General features: G+C 38.0%; 1 protein-coding gene across 4 annotated transcripts in view; it reads left to right on the top strand.

The window, feature by feature from the left end:
• LOC139719146 (protein FAM219A-like) overlaps nucleotides 1-22123 on the top strand; it is a 122110-nt gene that overhangs the window by 39242 nt on the left and 60745 nt on the right. For all 4 annotated transcript variants that reach the window (XM_071630577.1, XM_071630576.1, XM_071630579.1 and 1 more), the window contains one exon: nucleotides 2493-2670. In XM_071630577.1, the coding sequence (XP_071486678.1) occupies nucleotides 2493-2670 (178 nt within the window). The remainder of the gene's footprint in view (nucleotides 1-2492; nucleotides 2671-22123) is intronic.

The following is a 22123-nucleotide window of genomic DNA, read 5'->3' as shown; positions in this document are numbered from 1 at the left end:
GTGTATGTGTGGCTGTATGTGACTTTTTTTAGACATAATGTATATCACATGGCTACTATGTATTAGGCAGATACAGGGTGTCTATAGGGAATATGTCTGCATTATTATTATATCAGCAACATAGCCCCCAAGTAGTTGACAACCAGCTGTTGTGTGGGGCTACAACATGGCAAGAGCACGGCTGTACTAGTGTAATCTCAGGTAATCAGGTACCGGGCTGGGAGGCCCAAGGTTTTACATGGCGTGCAGTGCCATGCTGTAACAGAAGACTTCAGAAATGTGCTCTGAGAGGCTCTTAGCTAAAAGCTGGGCTCTTACATGATAGTTTGATGTAACATTGAGAGGCTGTCCCTCTTATTCCATGCCGCTCTTTCGCTTGCGCATGTCATACCATTCTTCTATTCTAAAGGCCTGTCAGTTGGCATTCGGCATATGTTCAAACAATGTTTCTACTCCATCAGTCAGCCAATATGACCCCTAAATGGGCTTTTGAGTTTAAAGCCTTTTTGCTGTTGAAACAGGAAGTCCTCCCTTTTTTTCTCTTTCTTCCCTCTTCTTCATTCTAGATTTGATACAAAAGTTGACAAAATGATCTTGACAATTCTCCAATATATACGGAGCACCATTTATTACCCTTCTTAGCCCCGCATGTAGGAGATGGCTTATCTGATTTGTCAACTTTATTCATAAGTGTAATTGAGTGACCTTCGTAGAGTGGATATACAGTAAGACTTCATCAGTACGTATATGATTGGACCTTGCTTGCATCCTGTTAAGACAAATTCATCTCTCCTGTATGCGATGCATTAAAAAAGAAAAATCTACTTTCCCTCATATTCTGTCTGATTTAGTCTGGACATAGGGTCTTGATATCTCCCAGAAACAGAAAAAATAATCCTGTCCTTGCAGTGCTTAGATAAGTAATAGATGACATATGGCATTGGGTTATTGGAAGGCACTTTTGATTTCAGAAGGTTTCGACTTACAGGTCAGCAGGTACAATACATGTATATGTAGATCCATTTTTTAATAGCAATGGGAGAGATATGGGGTGGTATTCTGAAAATCTTCCTTAGTTTCTTCCTAAGTTTCTTCCTAAGTCAGACACTTAGGAAGTGCCTAGGAAAGACAGAATTGGTATTCTGAAATTTCTTCATAGGAACTTCTTAATGCAAATTAGGCCATCCTTATCCCCGCCCATGTCCTTTCTTAAGCCAACACAAAATGCCATATCGTAAGGAACCAACCAATGACAATCGTATATTATTATGATTTAGGGTTAAATTCATGTGTGCGCAGCATGTACCATTTTTCATGCTCATTTCGCACATCATCAAAGCACATGTTGCACGCAGTGAAATACAAGCGCGCCTATCACAATGTTTTGCAGCTTACTATATCTTAACAACGAACTTGGGACAGGGGTGAAGCTTTCCTAAATATCTTCCTGAAATTCTTTAAGTGCATTCTAGAATACCAACTTCTTCCTAAGTCAGAAATTTGCATATCTCATCCTTATTTGCATATCTTTCTAAGTTTCTTCCTAAGTTTAGGAAAAAAAGTTAGGAAGACACTTAGGAAGAAACTTAGGAAGGAACTTAGGAAGATTTTCAGAATACCACTTAGGAAAAAATCCTGACTTAGGAAGAAATTTCTTCCTAGGAAGGATTTCAGAATACCACCCATGGACTTTGTGGGAAGTAATGTCATGCTAATATTAACATGCCCTATGTGCTTGATATCTGCACTTTTTCAAGTGAACATCTCCCAGTTTTAAAGCTCTCCTCAAAATCACACCGTCGGTTGAGAATGATAAGGGTGTTAGGTTGCCACAAAAGCCATAGTATTCGAGGCACCGTAACACCCTTATCATTCTCACCCACCGACACTGTTCATACCAATTTCCTTATTAACTAAACGCTGAGTACACTGCATATCCATGGGATTTGAATATGAAAATGAGTGCATGTGCTGGTGGAGTGACATGGAATTCAATAGCATATTTTTTATTCTGCTCCTCCTGTTCCTGATCTTTGTATATTTCTTCTTTTCCTTGTTCTTGTACTTAAATGATCTATTTTCCTCCTCTTTCCTTGTCTTTTGCTTCTTTTCCATTTTTATTTCTTCTTTTTCTTTGAATTTATGATATTATTGATTTCTGGTGCAGCACAGTTTACCTGCAATGAAGTTCAGTTCATCTATGATGAAGAGAGCATGTTTTGAAATGTGTATAACAGGGACTATATCACCGAGTGTTTGACTAGAAATGACAAGGAAATGAAATGAAAAGTTTCAATGTAGAACATAGTCTGTGCAGTGGTTTACTGCTCACATGTTTCTTCCATTTTGTCCCGTTGATATGTAAATCTATTATCATTAAAGCACAGAGCAAAACATATTTAGATATTAAGACCAAATCTATCAAACTTACTTTCTTGAGGTGACATGTAAGTAATGATTACTTTCTCTCTTGGATGTTACATAATTGACAGAAAAACAGAGAGAAGCTGTCAGGAACCCGCACCGGCAAGCCAGCACTCCGTCACCAGTCGAATCCCAACCCAGGCGATCTATACTGGTGACGCGGGAGAGACTAGCCGTCCCGTGGAAAGCGTCAGCCTTAGAGAAAGAACCCAGTGAACAGCCTTTAGTGTCCATAGATAGTGAAAGGTGAGTCACATCTTGCCAAAAGGTTATTGACCCTAATGCAACTTCATTGTGGGTGTGAATCTGTTTTTCCCTTCTTTTCTTCCAGAGGGTAGGTACAAGTACGTGAAGATCAGTATAGTTTTGGCAATCATCATTATCTTTTTTTTTCTTATAGGCCCTATATCTGTCATGAATTGTAATGTTGTTTTTTTTAACCCCATAGCTAATAATTGCATTGACCCAACTCTAAATCAAATGTGTAGGACTAAGGAAGTGTCATGATTGTGTCCAGGTGGTCCAGCTGCAAAGCCTTAAGCCTCACAAGCCATGTGTGTGACAACTATTGCTTGGAATTAGAACAGCGAAGTCATACCTCTGCCACTATAAATACAACTCAGTGGCACACTTAAAGAAGCAGCCAAAATTTGTCCTGTGCCCAATACAAGATGATGGATTACTTTTGCACCTTTTTTGAAAATGTGTACAATAGTAGACTAGGTAAAGAATTACACACATGCATAAGTGCACACACCCACAAATGAACACACACACACACACACACACACACACACACACAAATAATTCTGTCTTCACAGAGAAAGTATGTATTCAATGAATGAGCAGAGTTTATAGGCCAGTAAAATATACAATACAAGCACTATACATTGTACAGTAAAATTTGAAAAAAATATGTAACATTGTGTCTAACCTTGTACAATACAAACCGAGTGAGGGAAATGCCTCAGATGATGACACAGTTGTGTCAACAGTCCCACCTATTCAAGGGATGCCCACAGCATGTCAGTTGAAAGGAAAACCTTTTCATTTCCAAATGGCAATGAATTTCTTAAGCCAAGTTTAGATTATGGCCATTCATTGATTTTCATTTTTAGTGAATGGCTCTGCTGATTGTCATGCATAAACATTTTCATATTTTTACACTCTTCTTGAAGAAAAAAAGGGGGCTGGATTTTGACCAAACATGGCAGGAAACATCAATAGTGAAAGGGAGATTAGAGTTTGTACATATGGTGGTGGTGCCCAAAGGGGACCCATAGTATAGGGCCACAGTACTCTAAATTAGTGCATTTTCATGATTTGACAATTTTTATTGTCTTGTGGAAAATCAGGGGCTGGATTCTGACTAAACCTGGCTGAAATCATAAATGAAGAGAGATTGGATTATAATCTGTACAAATGATGGTGGGACCCTATCAGGTGTACCATTTGGTGGTGCTCAAATATGCAAAATTAGCTCATATTCATAACTGACCATATTTTTATTTTTTTCTTGAAAGTAGGCCACTTGATTTAAACCTAACTTGGTAAGAATCATCAATGGGAGGAAGGGATCATAGTGTGCACAAATGATGGCAGTGCCCCACAGGAGGGCCCCTCGGGGATGGGGCCCAAATTTGCCAAATTAGCTCATTTTAATAGTTTTTGACATTTTTATCTTTTTCAGAGACACTAGCTCTCTTGACCTTGTTTAAATTCAACACTTACTTCCTTTGTTGTTTTCTTCTGGACAGACAGAGTTTTAGCAGACTACTAAGTTGCTATTTTTTTTAAAATCTTTAGCATCTCATTAAGCACAAATCGCAAAGATACCAGAAGTGTCCAAAGGAACAAGAGCTGGATTATGATGACATGACTGATTCCTTTTGGTCGTAACTTGTGGGAGTGATGCTGGTGTATAGATTGGCAGAGAGAGAAAGAACAAATGAGAGGGAGAGAAAGAACGAGAAAAACAGAAGGAATGAGAGAGAGAGGGAAAGAGAATGATGGAAAGAGAGGATGAAAATGAAAGAGATAGAGACAAAAAGAAAGTGTATATATGTATGTGTGAGAGGGAGAGAGAGACAGACAGACAGACAGACAGACAGACAGACCGACAGACAGACCGAGGGGGAGAGAGATGTGAAAGATGATGCCTTTGAAACCAACACCTGAAAGCTGATGGAGGTGAGAAGATGGAGAGAGAGAGACACACACACACACAAAAAAAAAGCCCACAGCGCACTCGCAGGCAGAAATCATCTCTCTGTTCTCATTTAACGCCATAGCAGCGACGAGAAATTCCTCAGACGTGGCGCGTCGAAGTCAAGAGTTCGTGCCCCGCAACCTGATTTGTTCCACTTTAGGGTAGGACTATGAACCCTTCTTTGCTTGTAGTCCGACTCCGTACCATTCCCTCCGCGTCCTTTAATCTGCACCTGGGAAAGGTTACCACGAACGACAAAAAGGCTCCATACTTTAGTGGCGGCAAAGAGTCAGTTGCTTTCATGTTCCTTCATACTCCATTTGGAAGGGGGGGATATGCAGCAGCATATCTGTAGCTGGGTGTTGGAAGAGAGTTATTTGTAGCCTTTAGCAAATGTTGCCCTTTTCAGGGGTTTGGGGACATTGATGTTGCTTGAGATAAGTGCATTCTCCTTAATGACTGTTGACTTTACCTCATATCTCTTTTTATTTTCCTTTCTGAAAGCATAATTTCTGGTTGTCGGGAGTGGAGCAACCATTAAAATATGCACAAAATTGGATATAATATGAGTACTGTAAAACCATTTTTTTTTTCACATTTATTAAATTTTGGTGAATTTCTTGAGGAGCCAAGATTTGCAAAATTAGAATGCACCCGAAAGTTCTTGTCTACCGATACATCTTACATTGAATGCCAGTGGTAATTTGCAAAAATTTCATGCCACAACAACGGCTGTCGGCTTCAATTCACGGAAAGAGTGATAGCACAGATTTTTCGGTTTCACAGTATACCAGCCCACTGGGCTGTGCAGAGGTGATTGCAGCATACAGAGCTGCTGGGGTTGCGAGAACGTGCTATAGTTGGCTTTCCAGTTGCAACTGATAACAAATTCGTGGGATTCATACTGATGCAAATTAGCAGAATATAAATCTCAAGATTTTTGCCTGTGGGTGTAGACGCAAAAATCCCACGAAATAGTGCAATCAGCATCACAATCCAAATTGCAAGAAATCTTGCAATTATTCCAGAATTATTACAATAATTTGAGAAATAGTGTAATAATTCACACTGTGGCTAGTTTGTAAACTCTGGAGCAAAAAATCTCAAGAGTTTTTACCCCAGATTTTTTACTCTGTCATTCAAGCATGATTTTTTACCATGCACAAATATAAGGCCATTCAGGGTTGCCATTTTGATAGATTTTAGGCATGCATAGTTTGATCGACAAATTGTGGTGATCCTCTTATTAGCAGGGTATTTCTATCTGTCTCAATGGGTTCAATCAAATCTGCAGATTTGGATCATGATTGCTTTCCAGCTATTTAGTCTGTGTGAATGTGGCTATTATGTGCAGACAAGGCTCATGCATTGATGTACCTACACATAGTTTGCTGCATGGACAGTCGTACATGCAGAAGAATAAAAAGTTTTTTACTTATTTTACATTGGTAGGGTGATTACATCTATAGGCGGGAAATTAATTGATGTTGTTTCCTCTTGCTACGATTTTTTCGTCTCTATGCAAGTTCAGGATGCACTATTGTTTGCATTGACAATTACGAATATATCATATAGAGAGTTGTTCAGATGGTGCACTTGATCAAAATGAAATAATCTGTAAAGCGACCACATGTTTTGTAAGGCCTGATTGGCAGTTCGATTATGAATAGAGATGAAATACCCAATATGATTGATTTCTCAATCATTTCGCATAGTTGTGTTTCATGATGATGCGTGGATTGATACACTGCGGGTGGCCCAAAGTGATTAAATGACATTTAGGCCCTATTTCAATGAAGATCAAAATGTTTGAGCCTGATGGTGAATGGTGGATGGTGTCTAATTTCAATCAGGATATTGAGGATAAATTTCATGGTTCACTCCATTCGTATAAATGCCATACATTAAGCGAGTCTAAGGTGTTTTTTTTTTTTGCATTTTGAGACTTCACAACAATTTTGCAAGTGGTTTAATTCAAGATTGTAGAGTACAGTAAAGGACAATAGAATGCATGCTAGCACGTCACATTTATATCAGGATCAAAGTGATATTTTTGCATGTTGCAAAATTCGCAATAATAAAAACCTCGCGAAATATTATGGTATCAACAGTAACCCTCAAAAAAGCTGCTTTTTTGAAATGGCACCATTTTTAGTGTGTGCAGGACGGTTGTGATTGACAAAAGACATTTCTCAGTCAAATGCACTCTTTCTGACTGTGGCAAGATTAATTAAGGCAAAGAAACACATATTTAAGGTATATTACAATTTGATATGGGGTAGTCTTTCTTTTGGCCCATTCTGAACCCATACATTACATTCACCTGTACTATTTTTCATGTACTTTCTGACTCATTTTCTTGTTCAGATCAAGCCATATTTCTTCACCCCCCCCCCCCATCTTTGTACAACTCACAAGTAACTCTCATCTTTCTCTTTCTATCTCTTCACACTCTCCAGTTCCTTTATTTTTTTCTCTCTCTCTATCCTTGACATGTTTTTCCTAACTCTACCCTAGAGCAGCCGATGTCAAGCATATGTTTACATGCTTGTCACAGTATTCAGAGTTCTATTTCACTGTCATCATCGGTAGTTTTGCCCTTTTCAGGTCCCCTGACTGCCTGACTGCCTGTCTCCAATATGCTTGAATACTATTGTTGTTAGTATTTCATGGTCTGTTATTTTTTGTATTGAGTTGTAGCATTGTATATTCCTCTCTCTTTTTTTTTTGAGGGGGGGGGGGGGGTGGGAGGCAGTATTTATCTTTCTGTCTCTGTCATCCTGCTTTTACATCTTTATCTATCTACCTGTCTAGAGATCAATGTATCTGCCTATATGTCTATGTTCCTTCACCATCTTTTTCTTTTACTCTTTTCCTCTCTTTATCTCTCTTTTCTCTGAATTTTCATCCATTAATCAAGCTTTACCTGTATTACTGGCTCTCAATCTGTCTATTCTGTCTGAACAGAACATATTATTGTCACATTCACACAGAAAAAGTAGCGGGATTTCGATCGCGATCCAAATACCAAGATATTTTGCACTCATTCAGATAAACAGAGATATCACACTGATTTGCCGACAGAGAAAAGTTTGTCTACCAAATTGCACATGGCCAAAATCTATGGCAACAGTGACCCTAGCCCTTGTGTTTATGTATCGTCTTGATATGTGTTTGATTGGCAAGGCAACAAATCTTCAGATTTTTTTTCCAGCGTTCACACGCACGCCGCAGTGCAAATTATCAGGCTTTTTCTCAAATTATTGTGACATTTCTGAAATGATTTCAAGACTTTGGGGAATTTGGATTGTGATGCAAATCCTGGGATGTGTGTTCCACTGATTCTCATCAGGGCGGGATCCAACTTCAATTCTTTTTAATCTTGTTATCTCAATGAATGTCAAAACCAGTCAGGAATCTGTCACAATGAACGTCATGTCCTAGTTTCCTTTTATTCCGTTTCCTCTGTAGATATCTTATTCCAAAAGAAGCTTGTCAATGCTTCCTGATGCCCCCACACACCATTGTGCCTTTAATCCTCTCAGGATCATCAGTCTAAGATTTTATTTCATTTGTATATAAACATATTGCAGACAGGGCTGAGAGACTTAAAAGCTGTCACCATGCTTGTAATGTTATGCCCTTACCCAACCCTCCCCCTCCCCCTACCATGTCCCACTGCGTGGGTTAATGCTAAGTGCTCATTCTTCATTTCCAGTGAAAGTATGTCACGGGGAGCATTCCTATGGCATGCCCTGCTTAGCGGGGCTAATTGAGATCAATATAATGTGTACCCTGGGTCAGGTAAAGGGGGGCAGCAGATCCCTCACTCCACTCCTCTTCCAATTTAACCACTGTTTGCTTGCACCATGGAGAAGGATACATGGCTGCACACCAACCGACACCGGTGTTAATACTCTTTGCCAGGAGGGGGTAGGCAAACATCCCCAGATTGCCCCGGTGTTATTTACTAGCACGGATGGGCTGGAATCGCATCTTCTCCATCTGGACTTTCAGTTTGATGGAGACGGGCCAGCATAAACTGTCTAGGACCTTAACAGGCTTTTTTTGGGAGTGCCCATTTGGCCACCTGCACCCACTGTTGAAAATAGTAGATTTCTGACAATTTTATTGTTGTTGTTATTGCTGTTGCTGTTGGTGGTGGTGGTGATGGTGGTGGTTGTGGTGGTGTTTTGTTTTGTTTTGTTTTTTAAGTTGCATGTGCTTTTATGGTGATCGGTTTGTAGGAGAAGGTATGTACAGGGACAAATAAACCAATTCACACACACTTTTACTTATAGCAATCCATGCATCATGTTCACACACAAACACACACACACACATGCACACACACGCATTGCACATTGAGCCACATTCAGCTGTAGGCTCAGGGGTTAAAGTGGCATTATCAAAGTGATGCTTTATTCTTCCAAATGTGAGAAAAAGAAATTTTATTTCTTATTTCTTTCTCCCTTTTTCTTTTTGTTTACCAGGAGAAAATGAATGATTTCAGTGTTGTAATATTCAAGTGTCGCAATCAATTGTGATATATTTGTGTAAAGTTAAGAGTTGTCAAACTTCAGTAAAACATTGACTTTCAAAGAATACCTCAGGCCACATATTCTGCGAAACTAAACTGTCGATCTGTACCACAGGGCGGCAAACATTAATAAGTGAAAATGTGCATTTTATACTAACGGAGGAGGCAGAAAACTTTGTTGTTTACCAATTCTTTGTTTTAGTGTTACAGAAGCTAACCTGTCATACATTACCCAGAGGGACACATATCCCATTGATTTCATACTTACGGCTTTTTGGCAGTTTACTAAAGAAAAAAAAAGCAAGTGAAGCTTGTTCTTAGTGGGAACATTCTCTTTTAAATGCTTCTTTTGTACCCACCAATGCACGTATATTGGATGCTGCCCACGTTATGTCAGTCTACACAAAGCACCTACTCAGTCTTTAGGAGATGTGTGACATGCTGAATTGAGTAATCTCGTCCCATGTTGATCGGATCAGTAAGCAAGAATCATGGGAGATAACTGGTGTGGCACATTTTTATCCTTTTTTTTTTTTTGGTACTGTTTTTCAAGCAAATCATGCCAGTCCTGATTCTGACGCAAAGGTTACATCTTCTTTGCTGATGCCAACAAGGCAGAAAATACAAGAAAGAAATATCTTGTCCGCTCTCCGGAAATTTCTGCTAACCTTTGTCTTGTGTATTGGTGTCTTAAAGGCATAATTTACCATTTTGCAGATGAAATGAAAACCCAGCATTAGTGCTTTAAATATTATAAAAATGTGAGTTAGGGATAGAAACAACCACTGTAAAAATTTGAATCGGTAAAATCGATGTTAAGTATTGTGAAATATACAAAATGTGAACAATAGTTTTAGTAAAAATATTTCCACACTAAACGGTCTACAGTTACAGTTTATTGAGAGAAATACAGATATACAGATATCTCCTTATATTTTAGGCTTTATCGCAAAATGTTATATGATAGGATGTTTTGTGGTACAACAGACCTACACACTATACATTGAATAAGTTTTTTTTTTTTTTATCACTGTTCCCAAAGGTAAACAGGACCTTTCAAGGCAGCAATATAATGATATGAGGATGGATGAATATTTAACTCTCGGTTGAAACTGTGTCCTGCATTTTTTTCTCTTTTTTTTTTTCAATATCAGCAGATAAATTCTTGCTGATAAAGGCGACTTACAGGAGCTGTATGTGTTAAGGAACAGACTATTTAGAATGTGGGTGATGTCTGTGTGTTGATGCAGCTGAGGCTGGTTTTCTCTGCATGTTGAGATGTCCAGCCTAATGCAGAGTTACCTTCCATTAAGCTACAGGATTTTTTTCTTTGCTTCTTTTTTTTTCCGTACTTCTGCTGCTTTCTTCTTTGCTCCTATAGTATGCAATAGATGAACCTGTGGGTAGTTGAAGGTAAGATGAAGAGCTGTGGAGTGGGTGGAGGAGGAAGAGGAGGAGGAAGAGGAGGCAAAAGAGGTTGGAGGTAGTTACCCTCATTTGCAGAGCACCATTGGGGAGGCTGTTCTTGAATGAAGATGGATTCACTTGTGCTGAAAAAGCAGATTCATCCTCTGTATTTCATTAAATGGTGGTAATGTAAAGCATTTAAAGGGATGGTATAGTATTGGTTGAGATGAGGATTCATCTTTTTAACTTTATGGCCGAGATATCCAAAAACAAAGTAAAACAAAGTGATCCTAATAAAAGGTGGATCCCACCCTTTATGAAGATCACTTTGTTTTAGATATCTCAGCCATTTCCAAACTAATTTTCATCAAATAAACTTTGAATTCCTCTTAGAATTGTATGCTCTTTTTATTTCATGAGAGGTTTCTCATTATCTTCAAAAGAAAAAATTATAAAAATTTTTTGAAAACCTGAAGCCCCATCTCATCTGAAACTATACCATCCCTTTAAAGCACCATGGATGCATGGGGAGGGAATTGTGTAAGACGAGGCATACAGTATGGACAGTTTAGGATTGCTGTAAAGATTGAAGCAGAAGAATCAAGGGAAATGAAAAGTGTGTTTCATTAATTTTAATTGAGAGAGTATTTTGCTGTGAAAAGTGTTGCATGTGATATTATTGCCCATGGCCTGTTCAAGGTAGAATTTCCTGACAGCTTGAAGGGCTGGTAAGGACAGATTATGATCCTGCCAAAGCACAAAACATTTTGTAGTGTGGAAATTTTAGTAAAGGTTATGCTCTACTGAACTAGCACAAAAAAATGAACTAAAAAAACTAATAAGAAAATGCAAAGTTATAAGGAGATATTGAAAATGTATAAGAAAAGCGTTCATCTGTAAAATTGCCAAAAAGTGAAGTTCACTGATATTGCCCTGGCAGTCCCCTATGAATAAATAGATAATTGAAAAATGATGATAATGTTTGAAAGTTTCTACCTTTACAGTAGTGAGGAATGTTGAGAAATAGTTTGTATGAGAGTACAAAAGGAAGCCAAGAAGGAGAGTGTGTAATAAATGGTGGGAGGGGGATCACTTTCTTGAGTGTGTTTATTGTAGGGACAACTGGAGGATGTATTTTTTGGTAGAAAGGACTGGTTTCTATCATCTCACACCAATCCTTTATTTCTGAAATATATGTGAGCTTGTAGTCATTAAGCAAGGATCTTATTCAGCAACAGGAGGAGGGTAAGGAAAGTAGCACTTGACATTTACAAGAAAAGCAAAAATCCTCCATGAAACCTGTGGAGAGACAGTGATTAGATTATAAAGTAAAAAGAGGAGTATAATGAGGAAGAAAAGTATCTGGCGGAAACACAAATTGACAGTTTGGGGGAAAAGTTGTGGATTCTGTAACTGTCTTGAGTTATCGATTGTGTATCACGAAAGATGCGATCAATATGAAGAATGCAGAAAGATAGGCAAACTCCTTTTTTTTAACAGCTACATGAAAAATTTGTTAAATGGAAATGCGCCGTGCTGGTAGAGGGACATGGATCTGAGAAGTTATGAAAAGAATTTCCTCTCAATTCTGCAACGCTACAGTCTTCGCTATGACTCTCAAAAACTTGTTTAGTCATCAGTAATAGATGTACAGTCTTTCTTATTTTTTGCCAGCATTTTGTATTATATAATGGGACCAACTCACACGTGGAACTTTTATATCATTGCATGGATACTTAGGAACATAGCAGGACCAGTGTGTGTTAGTTACCACAAGAGGAATCAGAACCCAGGACTTTTGAAAAATCATATATACTTTTCCTAAAATTAGTGATACATTGAGTGAGCTTGGCAAGAGATTGACATTGTCAATGGACTGAATTCAAGGCAGCTGAAAAATCCTCATTAAAACATGAACTGAATGATGAATATTGTAACATTACAGGTAGTTGGAAAAATACAGAAAAGGTAAATTTTATAAAAGGTTGTTCTAAGGATAGGCCTTTTCATGTGAGCAGCCATAAGGAAAGGTTTCAATGGAGGAAAAAAAAAATATATATATATATTGGAGGCAATGTAACAAGAAATGGACAATTTTAATAATACATTCCCAAAATTATTCGATCCTGGGAAATTTGTAACCAATATTTGCAGCCTTTTGTAGTTCATTTTGTTTTGTTGTGTTTGGTTTTGGTTTGTTAGGGTTGGGGGTTTGTGCTTTTAAAAGTAAGACTGGACTGCACAAAAGTTTACCAGAACTTGCCTTGATTTCTCTGGAAGTTAGACAACCACTCCAAAGTGCAAGGGATATAAAGTTGGTCAACGTCAAAGATATTTCTGTCCAGTCAGGATCTTGTTGTCTGGTTACTTTCTAGCCTGGAGGGAGAGAGAGAAAGTCCCGTGTATGGCTTGAGATTGCCACATATATGCAATGATCTTAGTTGGAAGGAGAGGCATGGAAAATTGACCAACAAGCTTGAGGGATATTTGGACGTGGGTCATTCAGGCAAGAAAATAAAGTAGCGAGAACCAATGTCCATCTTCTCCCCCCACCTCACCGCCCCCAACTTTCTTCGATTTCAGCGCCTACCCCCAACGCCCGAAGGAAGGAAGCGGTATTTCACACCATAGCCTCAGTATTGCAGCCTATTAAACCAATTTCTCGCCCCCTAATTGGATTACGTCCCCACTGTGTGAGGGCGCTTTTTGCCCAGGCCAACTCGCTATTTAATTCCCGGAATGCTAGCGACCTTTAACCTTTGATGGAAGAGCTGAAAACTGTGGATTGTTTCTGGCAACTTCATCAGTGAGTGAGAGGCAGCAGTTTTATTATTTTTCATGTTGCAGTCTTTTTTTTATTATGTAGTTATTTTTCTCTTCATACCAGCCATTTTCTGAATTTTTGTTTCATCATTGGAGTCATACAAGTGTGTATTGGCATTCTTCTTCCCCCACCCCCACCTCCACCCCGACTGCATTAATTTGACATTACTAATGTGAGTGTGTAGGGTCCTGAGGCTCAATACCATTATAGAGGCATTGTCTGACACCGCCTGTGGATATAAAGTGCATCAGTGGTGGGGGGAATGCACCAGGATAGGATAAAAGGCTGGCTGCGATGGATGACAGATCAGACGCGACTCACAAATCACTGGACTTTGATTCTCAGTCCGAGTATCCGACAGACCAGGGCCCCGTTTCATAAAACTTGTTATCAGTGAGAAAGTTGTCATAGTTGTTATGAGCTACTGAAATCCTTGCATCTGATTTTCTAAGAGCAAATTTGTCATAGAAATGTGGCAGTTGTCACTGGTAACAAGTTTTATGAAATGGGACCCAGTTCCAGGTCATCCCAACAGCTGGGGGTCGTAGGTGCTGTAAAACATGTGGAGTAATATTATAAATCTTTTTAATCGATATTAAAGTAACAGCAGCATAACAGCAAAGAAACAGAGTGAAAGAAGTTTTGTTCACTTGGACAGGAATTATGAAAATTAAAGAATTTTAAGGAGATCATGTTTAACTCTGTCTCATTTAAAAAAAAAAAAAAATAGCTTGAGGAGTTAAGGGACCTGCTTCTTTCGAATTTTGAAGGACAAGTCATTGTTGCAATTAAAATGGCAGACCATTGCTTTACGTTACTTTGTTATTGAGTCTGATTTGATTTGAGATGTAAATTTTGGTTATGACTTCTTGTTTTGGATTTCATCATACACATTTTTTTTTCAAAGGAGTTAATGTCATAAATTCAGATATAATGCATACAACCAAAGACTCCAAAAAAAAACTTCCAAAGATTCCCCTCTGTAGTTTCGAGAAATATTTGTGCCTAGTAAAAGTCACAATATGTTGCCATATTTCCCGATCAAGCATGAATGTATGTTTGCCACAGCAGACAATGTGTGTGTGTGCTATTCAGACATCAGAGAATGTCTCCTGTGAAGAAACGTCTGATGGAATTTAAGTTTTTAAATATTGTAGGTTTTGCAAATATAGAGCTAATCTTTGTGCAATGTCTTAGACTATATTCGCTGGCATACACTGCTCACATTGATTCATGAGCCTTCCTCACACAAGCATGTATTGCTTGCTACTACTGACCCCAAAATCTCAGGTAGATATCAAAGTAGTATTGATATATTGTATATATTGTATACATATATGCTACTACTGACCCCAAAATCTCAGGTAGATATCAAAGTAGTATTGATATATTGTATATATTGTATACATATCATGCACTTGATATATTGTGTCATCACTGTTCAGTGTTCAGCGCTACAGGATTGCTCATGATTCCTATTGGCAATGCTACCATACCATATCATATTGAAGTGCAATACAATATAAATCTTAGATCAATTCTTTTAATTCCCGATGGTCCTGTGTATAATCGGGTCCTGAGCAATGATAGAATTACAAAATTGAATTCATCTTTCTTTCTTTTTTACAGTTTGTTTGCATTGCTTAGAATGAAACAAACTGAAGACTAGGAGGAATAGCCTTAAAATCATTTTATGCATGATCTTGATTATCATTTGATTCTTTCATTGATGAATCTGTGCCATGTCAAAATCAAAGTAGCTATCATCAATATTTTTTCCAGTAATCTTTGATAATGATGACGGTGAAGGAATTAAAACAAGTGACTGTGTAACTGCAGCTAAGAAATTAATGAATACAGATTCTTGCCTGACTCTGTCTTGGGTTAAACAAAATAATCGTCATGATCGGAGTGAAGGAAATCGAGGTGTTTTTCCAGCTTTATGACTTTCATAAAATTCCAGGGTGCCTTTTGATTATAGTCAAAACCACGGTATCAAGTTTTTAATGTAATGGCTCCTCGTGATAAATCTGTCTGATTGGTATTCTTGACAATTTCATTGTCCTCCCCTAGATAGTGACTACGTAGGCCCCTGGGGTAGATTTTTCATGGGATAGAGAGAGAGAGAGAGAGCATATTGCTCATTTAATTTCCAGAACAGACGCTTTTAGCATGGGTTGTCTTGCCACATTCACACTGTTCCGATTAACTGCCATGTTGCCATGAATTTTCTTTAAACAATGCAAACACTTAATCACCGCCTCCCCAACCAATCAGCCTCCTCCCCCCCCCCCCTTACTCCACATTTTGTAGAAAGAAAACCACTTCCTATGGCGTATCTCTCTCCTCTCTCACTCTCCCTCTCTCTTTCGGTGTCTCTGTCCAACCGAATTACGCTGACGCGAAATTACCTAATGGCTGCCCGAGCCTGAAGTGTATTCAAATGACAGATGCGACTCAGACAGCATTGTTTGAGATGGCAAGGGGGGAATATTTGACACGAGGGTAAATGAGGATGGCTGAAATTGCCAGCTCGCCACTTAGTGCAGAATTCAAACAATTCATCAAAAGTCTCCGGGGTAGATCGGTCCTGACGGGTCTAATGGCAACCAGGCACTTTTTGCAGCCTCCAAAATTCCCTCACATGTGATTTTTCTTGTTCTCTCTTCTTCTTTTTTTTAAATATATATTTCCTTTTTTTTTTTAATCTGCATTTTCTAGCTAAACCTTTTTTCGGTCTAAATTGTTAAAACGATTAAGACAAGTTTATGTCTGCATTGTGGAAAAAAAAAAATTTCTTTCTGTCATGTCATGAGACGAAATATTCCAGTCATGATGTAAATCACACACACAAAAAAAAAAGATTGGGAAGAACTCCAATCAATATTCATAATGCCTGGCCATTCAGTCACTCAACAAAATGGAGTAGTTGAACTACTTCAGGAATAGGTGATGTTAAACCTTTGTGGGCATCTGCGTTAGATTGATTTTGACTTTTATAATGATATCCTGCATGATTTTATTTTTTCAGTGAGATTGGTGACAAAAAAAAGACATTGTAAAGTCATATCAGAGCTTGCAGCTTTCTTAAATTGTGTTTCCATTTTTGTCATGTAATCGAGCCAAATAAAAATTTGGCTGTCTCAGTGTGTAGTAGAAAGTCAGAAAACAAGAGTCCTGGATGTGTTAGAATGTAAAAGGATGGAGGGATTAAAATTGAATCATTATGCCCAGTGCAAACAAGTAAATTAATCTTGCCTCAAACTCTGTCACTGTCCCCTATTACATATTATTTTCTCAATTATCCACCAACAGTTGAGACTGCTTCCCCTCAGCAAAATTATTTTGTAATTTCTTTTCTGCATATCACATCATATCATTGGTAGACAAAAGTATCATCTACTGCGGGATACTCTTCCCCATGGAGGGAACAATTTTCTTAGTGACTTTTTTTTTTTGCTTATGCCATGCTTCGAGTACTCTGTGTTTGTTATCTTGAAATGAATTTTGAGTCCACGGGGAATCGTTGCTCAGGGTGTCACATGTAGGGGGCATGCTGTCTGCTGGAAGCTAGAAATATTTATTCAGAGTAATCCATCAGAATTTAATTAGAATTGGACATTTAGAGAAATATTGATAGATCAAAGCTGCGTGCAGGTGCCTAGATATTTTTTTTTTCCTTCAGCGGAGAATCTTTTAAAGAGAAATTTGTGCATGTATAGGCAACTTTTGCAGCTCTAGGTAGTTTTGTGAAAGTTATATCCAGCCATAGAAAAGTTTACGTCCTGTTTTGTGGTCTCTTGATATCGCTAAAACTTTCACGTTCCTTAAGACACCTTGATATTCATGAATTGTTTTGGATGTATTTATTCCACTGGTCTTGTTTTATTCTAAACCTTCGCTGAAAAATCAGTAAATGGCAATCTCAATGGAGCTGCAGTTGAACAATGTAAGACAAAAAAAAAAGGTATAATTCTGTTGCATTTTGTGAAAAGATTTTTGTGCATTCTTTGAATGTATTCTTTGACTACTTCTGTTCAGATTTTAAATCAATAAATTGATGCATATAGTGATTCATATGACTGTGTTATTTGTCAGTGTAAAATGATGCTTTTGGCAATATGACCGATGATTTAAGAATGAAGTGAGAAAGTGAATTCCACTGCAGTTTGAAAATCGCAAGATTTCAGTGACTCAACACATTAAAAGCCTGATAATAGCTTATGACTGTTGAATTTCTGATATAGAATCTTGGAATTTCTTTCCTGATATTAAAGTTTCTTGTAATGTTTGATTCTTTTTAAATCTTACTTTATTTTCAAACAATTCCCACACAAAGGGTAAGAAAAATAGATGCAAAATTCACACCGATTTGATTAGAATTGGCTACAAAGTTTAGAGGTAGTCAAGTGTACAGGAGATAAGATAGTTTACAATAAACATATCCTGGTTGATTGAAATACCATAGCCCCATGCTTCAGTAAACAAAATATTTTTAAAAATCCTCTTACACTCAACATTCCTAGATTTTGAAAATTCAGACAGGAGCTAGTTAAGATATCAAACTTTCAATTTTTGCTCAATAATTTCCTATTTTCAACCAAATAGCCTTACTTTCCAGTGTTCTCACCTGTAATGTTTATGACATTATTAGGGTGCAGTGACAGATCACAAGTATTATGCGCACCAAGGTGCTTTGTACAATATATATACGGGGGGTTCTGTGTAGATTTCACTTTTTCAGGCATCTGGACAAATGTATTTTAGATAGTAGGCTGCTATTGGTAGCATAGTGGATTAGATGCAATGGTGAAAAGATGGAAGTGCTGTTTCAGCATGTGTTCGAATCCACAACCTCACGATCTGGAGCTAGGATTTGCTGTACCGCCAAACTTCCGGTGAACCATTGCAGTGATTAGATACTATTTTCCCTGTCCCAGTCTGACTCTTTCCTGTCTCCAACATGATTGATGATTCTTGTGTGTCCTCCTATTAACCCCCCCCCCCCCCAAAAAAAAAAGGGAGAAAAATTTCTTCTGAAGAGAACTCGGGTGACTCTGCTGTCAATTGGTATTGATTGATAGCGTGTAAGGAACAGGTTTGTTCCACTTTCTTCCATCTCCTCTTGGAGTGGTGTCCTCCGGCCTTTTACCTCCATCCCATGGGGCTTCGGGATGAAGAGGAGAAACTTGTCTGACATGCCCCATCAGAGAGGGATGGGGGATCTCTTCTGTGCCAGAACCGGGGGTCAAATTTCTATCTCTCTGAGGAAGACAGAGTTGTCGTTGTTCTTGTTGACTTTTGCTAAATGATCTGTTGGAAATATATGATAAGGAGCATATAGCATAAAGTGAAACTGCAATCTGAAAGTAAAACAACTTTTGTCTTGTGCATACTGATTCTCTTTTTAAGGTCCTGTTTGCCTTTGGGAACAGTGATCTAAAAAGTGTTCAAAATATCATATTTAATGCATATGTGTTGGTCTGTTGTACCACAAAACATCCTACCATATAAAATTTTTGTGATAAAGCCTAAAATGTAAGGAGATATCAGTATTTTTCTCAATAAACCGTAACTGTAGATAGTTTAGTCTGGAAATTTTTTTATTATAACTATTGTTCACATTTTGTATCTATTTAACAATACTTAACATCAATTTTACGCATTAAAATTTTTACAATGGTTGTTTCTATCCCTAACTCACATTTTAGAACTATCTTGAAGCACTAATGCTGTTTTTTTGTTTCATCTGTAAATGGTAAATTATGCCTTTAACTTAGTTTTATGCTTAACAACATTTTGTATGTAAAAGTTTTACTATATGTTGTCATTGTTAGGAATATAGACATTGATTTCTATGATATAGAAGTGTTCACCCACACACACACACACACACACACACACATAAGCTCACTCAAATTGACCAATCAATGGAATGAATTCGATTTTACTCCTCTGTCTTTTGCCAGTGGTGGTTCACAGGGGAAAAATTCATCATAGCACATGAATGTATACATAAGCTAAGCTTGCAAGTGTATTTTTTTACGAGGAGTGTGCACATGCCTCACATATCAAGAGTTTGCCCAGCATGCAAAGAGACTACAAAATGTTCCTTCCATGCTTGATAGTGTGATAATAAAGTTTTTTGGGTTTTTTTTTTTGATTTTTTTATCAGAGACTTGTAATTGTGCCAAATGGAAATGGAACATCATTTAGTAACAAAATCTGCAGCACATTTCTTTGGTTCCTGCGGGAGTACCAACACATTATTTAAAGCACAAATATCCCAACATTCCTCCCGCATGCCCCCTCCTCAACTTTCAACATCACCATCATCAGTGATGAGAAGCGATGGGTTGATATTTCTTAGATTACCACTTTACTTGGAAAGACTAATTGTGTCAGTCAAAATTGTGCAATATCAGCACGCCCGGTTATAGTTACCCTCCTTAGTGAATTGTTGCTGATCCCCATTTCCATACGAAGATCTTATGGTGGGATGGTGGGGGAGGGGGGGGGGGGGGGGGGGGGGGGGGGAGGGGGGGAGGGGGGGGAATCCTGTCAGGATTGGAAAGCGGAGGAGTTCAAGAAACTAATGGTCCTTAGTTCACATGGAGTCACTTTTACCACTCTCAATACTTCGTCCAGACCCATATCTTGTGCTCCACCCACAACCTTGTCCACTTGAAGTGGCAGAAATCTTTCTTCATGAAGGAGATCTTTTGCTTGTGGCATTGTTTGAACAAATCATGAATAATGTGTTGAAGATGTGGAGTTGTTTGTGCTTTCTTTCTTCTTCTTTGACTAATCACTTACCTTGAAAACAGAAATAGCCTATTTGTAGACATGAAGAAATGGAGCCAACATCACCATGAATAAAAAAAAAAAAACCCTGAGTGATCAAGTTGTTTGTTGTTTTTCTCACACACACACACACACAAAAATTAAACATGAAATGTTCCATAGGCATGGATAGTATGTACCCAATCTCCCATTTTCATGATGAAGTTTGCTTTGGCAAGTTGATATCCAGGTAATACAAACTGAGAATGAGTATAAAAATGGTGTTTGTAAAAAGTATGAAACAGTATTACTCAATCCTAGTAATCATGGTCTTTATCCACCTGAGTTTACAGTACATATAACATACACATATATGACAGTGGGGGAAACATAAGCTTTTTATCAAATATTATTGATAGATAAAAAGAATTAACCTTTTTCTAAAATTCTAAGTTTAGGGATCAACAAAACTATGAAATTACCACTGCTCCATGATTGTCACATACGTTTTAAAGACAGAAAATGGTAATGAGGCATTTTTAATAGTGCAATCAAAGTTGAGATATAGATTTTGGTTTTGATATTGGTCAAGATTGTTTTGAGTCAGGCATATTTGTACTGGTATGCATTCTGACAACGAATGCATTTGACTCTGCTTGAATGTCAGTGTGTGTGTCTATGTGTGATTGTTTGTAATTTTTTTTTTTTTTTTTTTTTTAGTGTCTGTGTGTGATTGGTTATTTGTGACTTTTTTTGGGGGGATTTATATCATTGCTGGAATTCTTGCACAGTCAAAATTCTGCATCCGTGCCAATCACACATACACGCACACGCGCACGCGCACACGCACACACACACACACACACACACACACACACACACACACACACACACACACACACACACACACACACACACACACACACACACACACACACACACAGCAGTCTCCAGGGATGAATGGTTCCATCAAATTATCCAGGTAAGAACATAAAGGTTACCTAATGCAATCACCCAGTGTTTCTACTTCTTTCCGTTGGATCTCCATTGGACTTTGAAATTAGATTTCTCACCTGGAGGATTGATTACTGGTTCAGAGCAAGCTGTAAAGATTTTAATAGTTTCTAGGAAAATTCAGAGATGCAAAGGAATATAAGTATCAAGGGGAAAACAAACAAATTTATTAAAAATTTCAAACATGATTGTGGAAGTAGCAGTAACTTTTTTTTTTCTTGTTTGGGTTGTTTGCCTGTACTATTTGTGTAGTTGTAGCTAAGTTATACAGGTGGAATTCTATTTATGTCTCTTTCTTTGTCATCTTTGTGTTTGCATTGTCCTGTGTCAATTGTTATATCAAACTTGATTGTTATTTTAGTACTGTGTATGATTCTTAACCCATTGAGGACAGTTTGATTTTGCGACAACATGCATTTCTCATAGACACCTGCCCGAGTGTACTCAGGACTGATCCTCAACGGGTTAACTATCTTAAAGTAAACTCAGGAATAGTCATAAATATCTGACAAGGCTCTGATTTTCTTGGGTTGTATCCCATGTCAGTGTTGTGTGATCATATATTTTATTTCTATTTGCTGTTCTATCATGGAAATATTGAATTCAATGGAAAATTCAAATGCCATCAGCCTTTTGAGGAAACAGGTTGTGTCCTGATACAAGAGTCCGGATTGAAATGTGCACTTTAGTCATGCACATTATCTCTTGGTAGCTGCCCAGTGTTTCTCTGATTATCCCATGAAACGCTGTGAGCATTGATATACGACATTGGTGTGGGACTTTGGACGACTTCCTCTTTCTCCTATTAAAAAAAGAAAATGGTGGTAAGATGTGATCCTTTGATGTCTTAGATCACTTTAGGGGCTGGTTCTTTGCAGTTTTGTGGGTAGTCCCTTTCAGGAAATGTGCATTAGAGCCATTG

Source organism: Diadema antillarum, unplaced genomic scaffold, assembly GCF_040938485.1.
Source record: "Diadema antillarum isolate AM-2024a unplaced genomic scaffold, OU_Dant_1.0 scf00000105, whole genome shotgun sequence".
NCBI classification, from domain to species: Eukaryota; Metazoa; Echinodermata; class Echinoidea; order Diadematoida; family Diadematidae; genus Diadema; species Diadema antillarum.
This window is presented reverse-complemented; position numbering and strand designations above follow the sequence as displayed.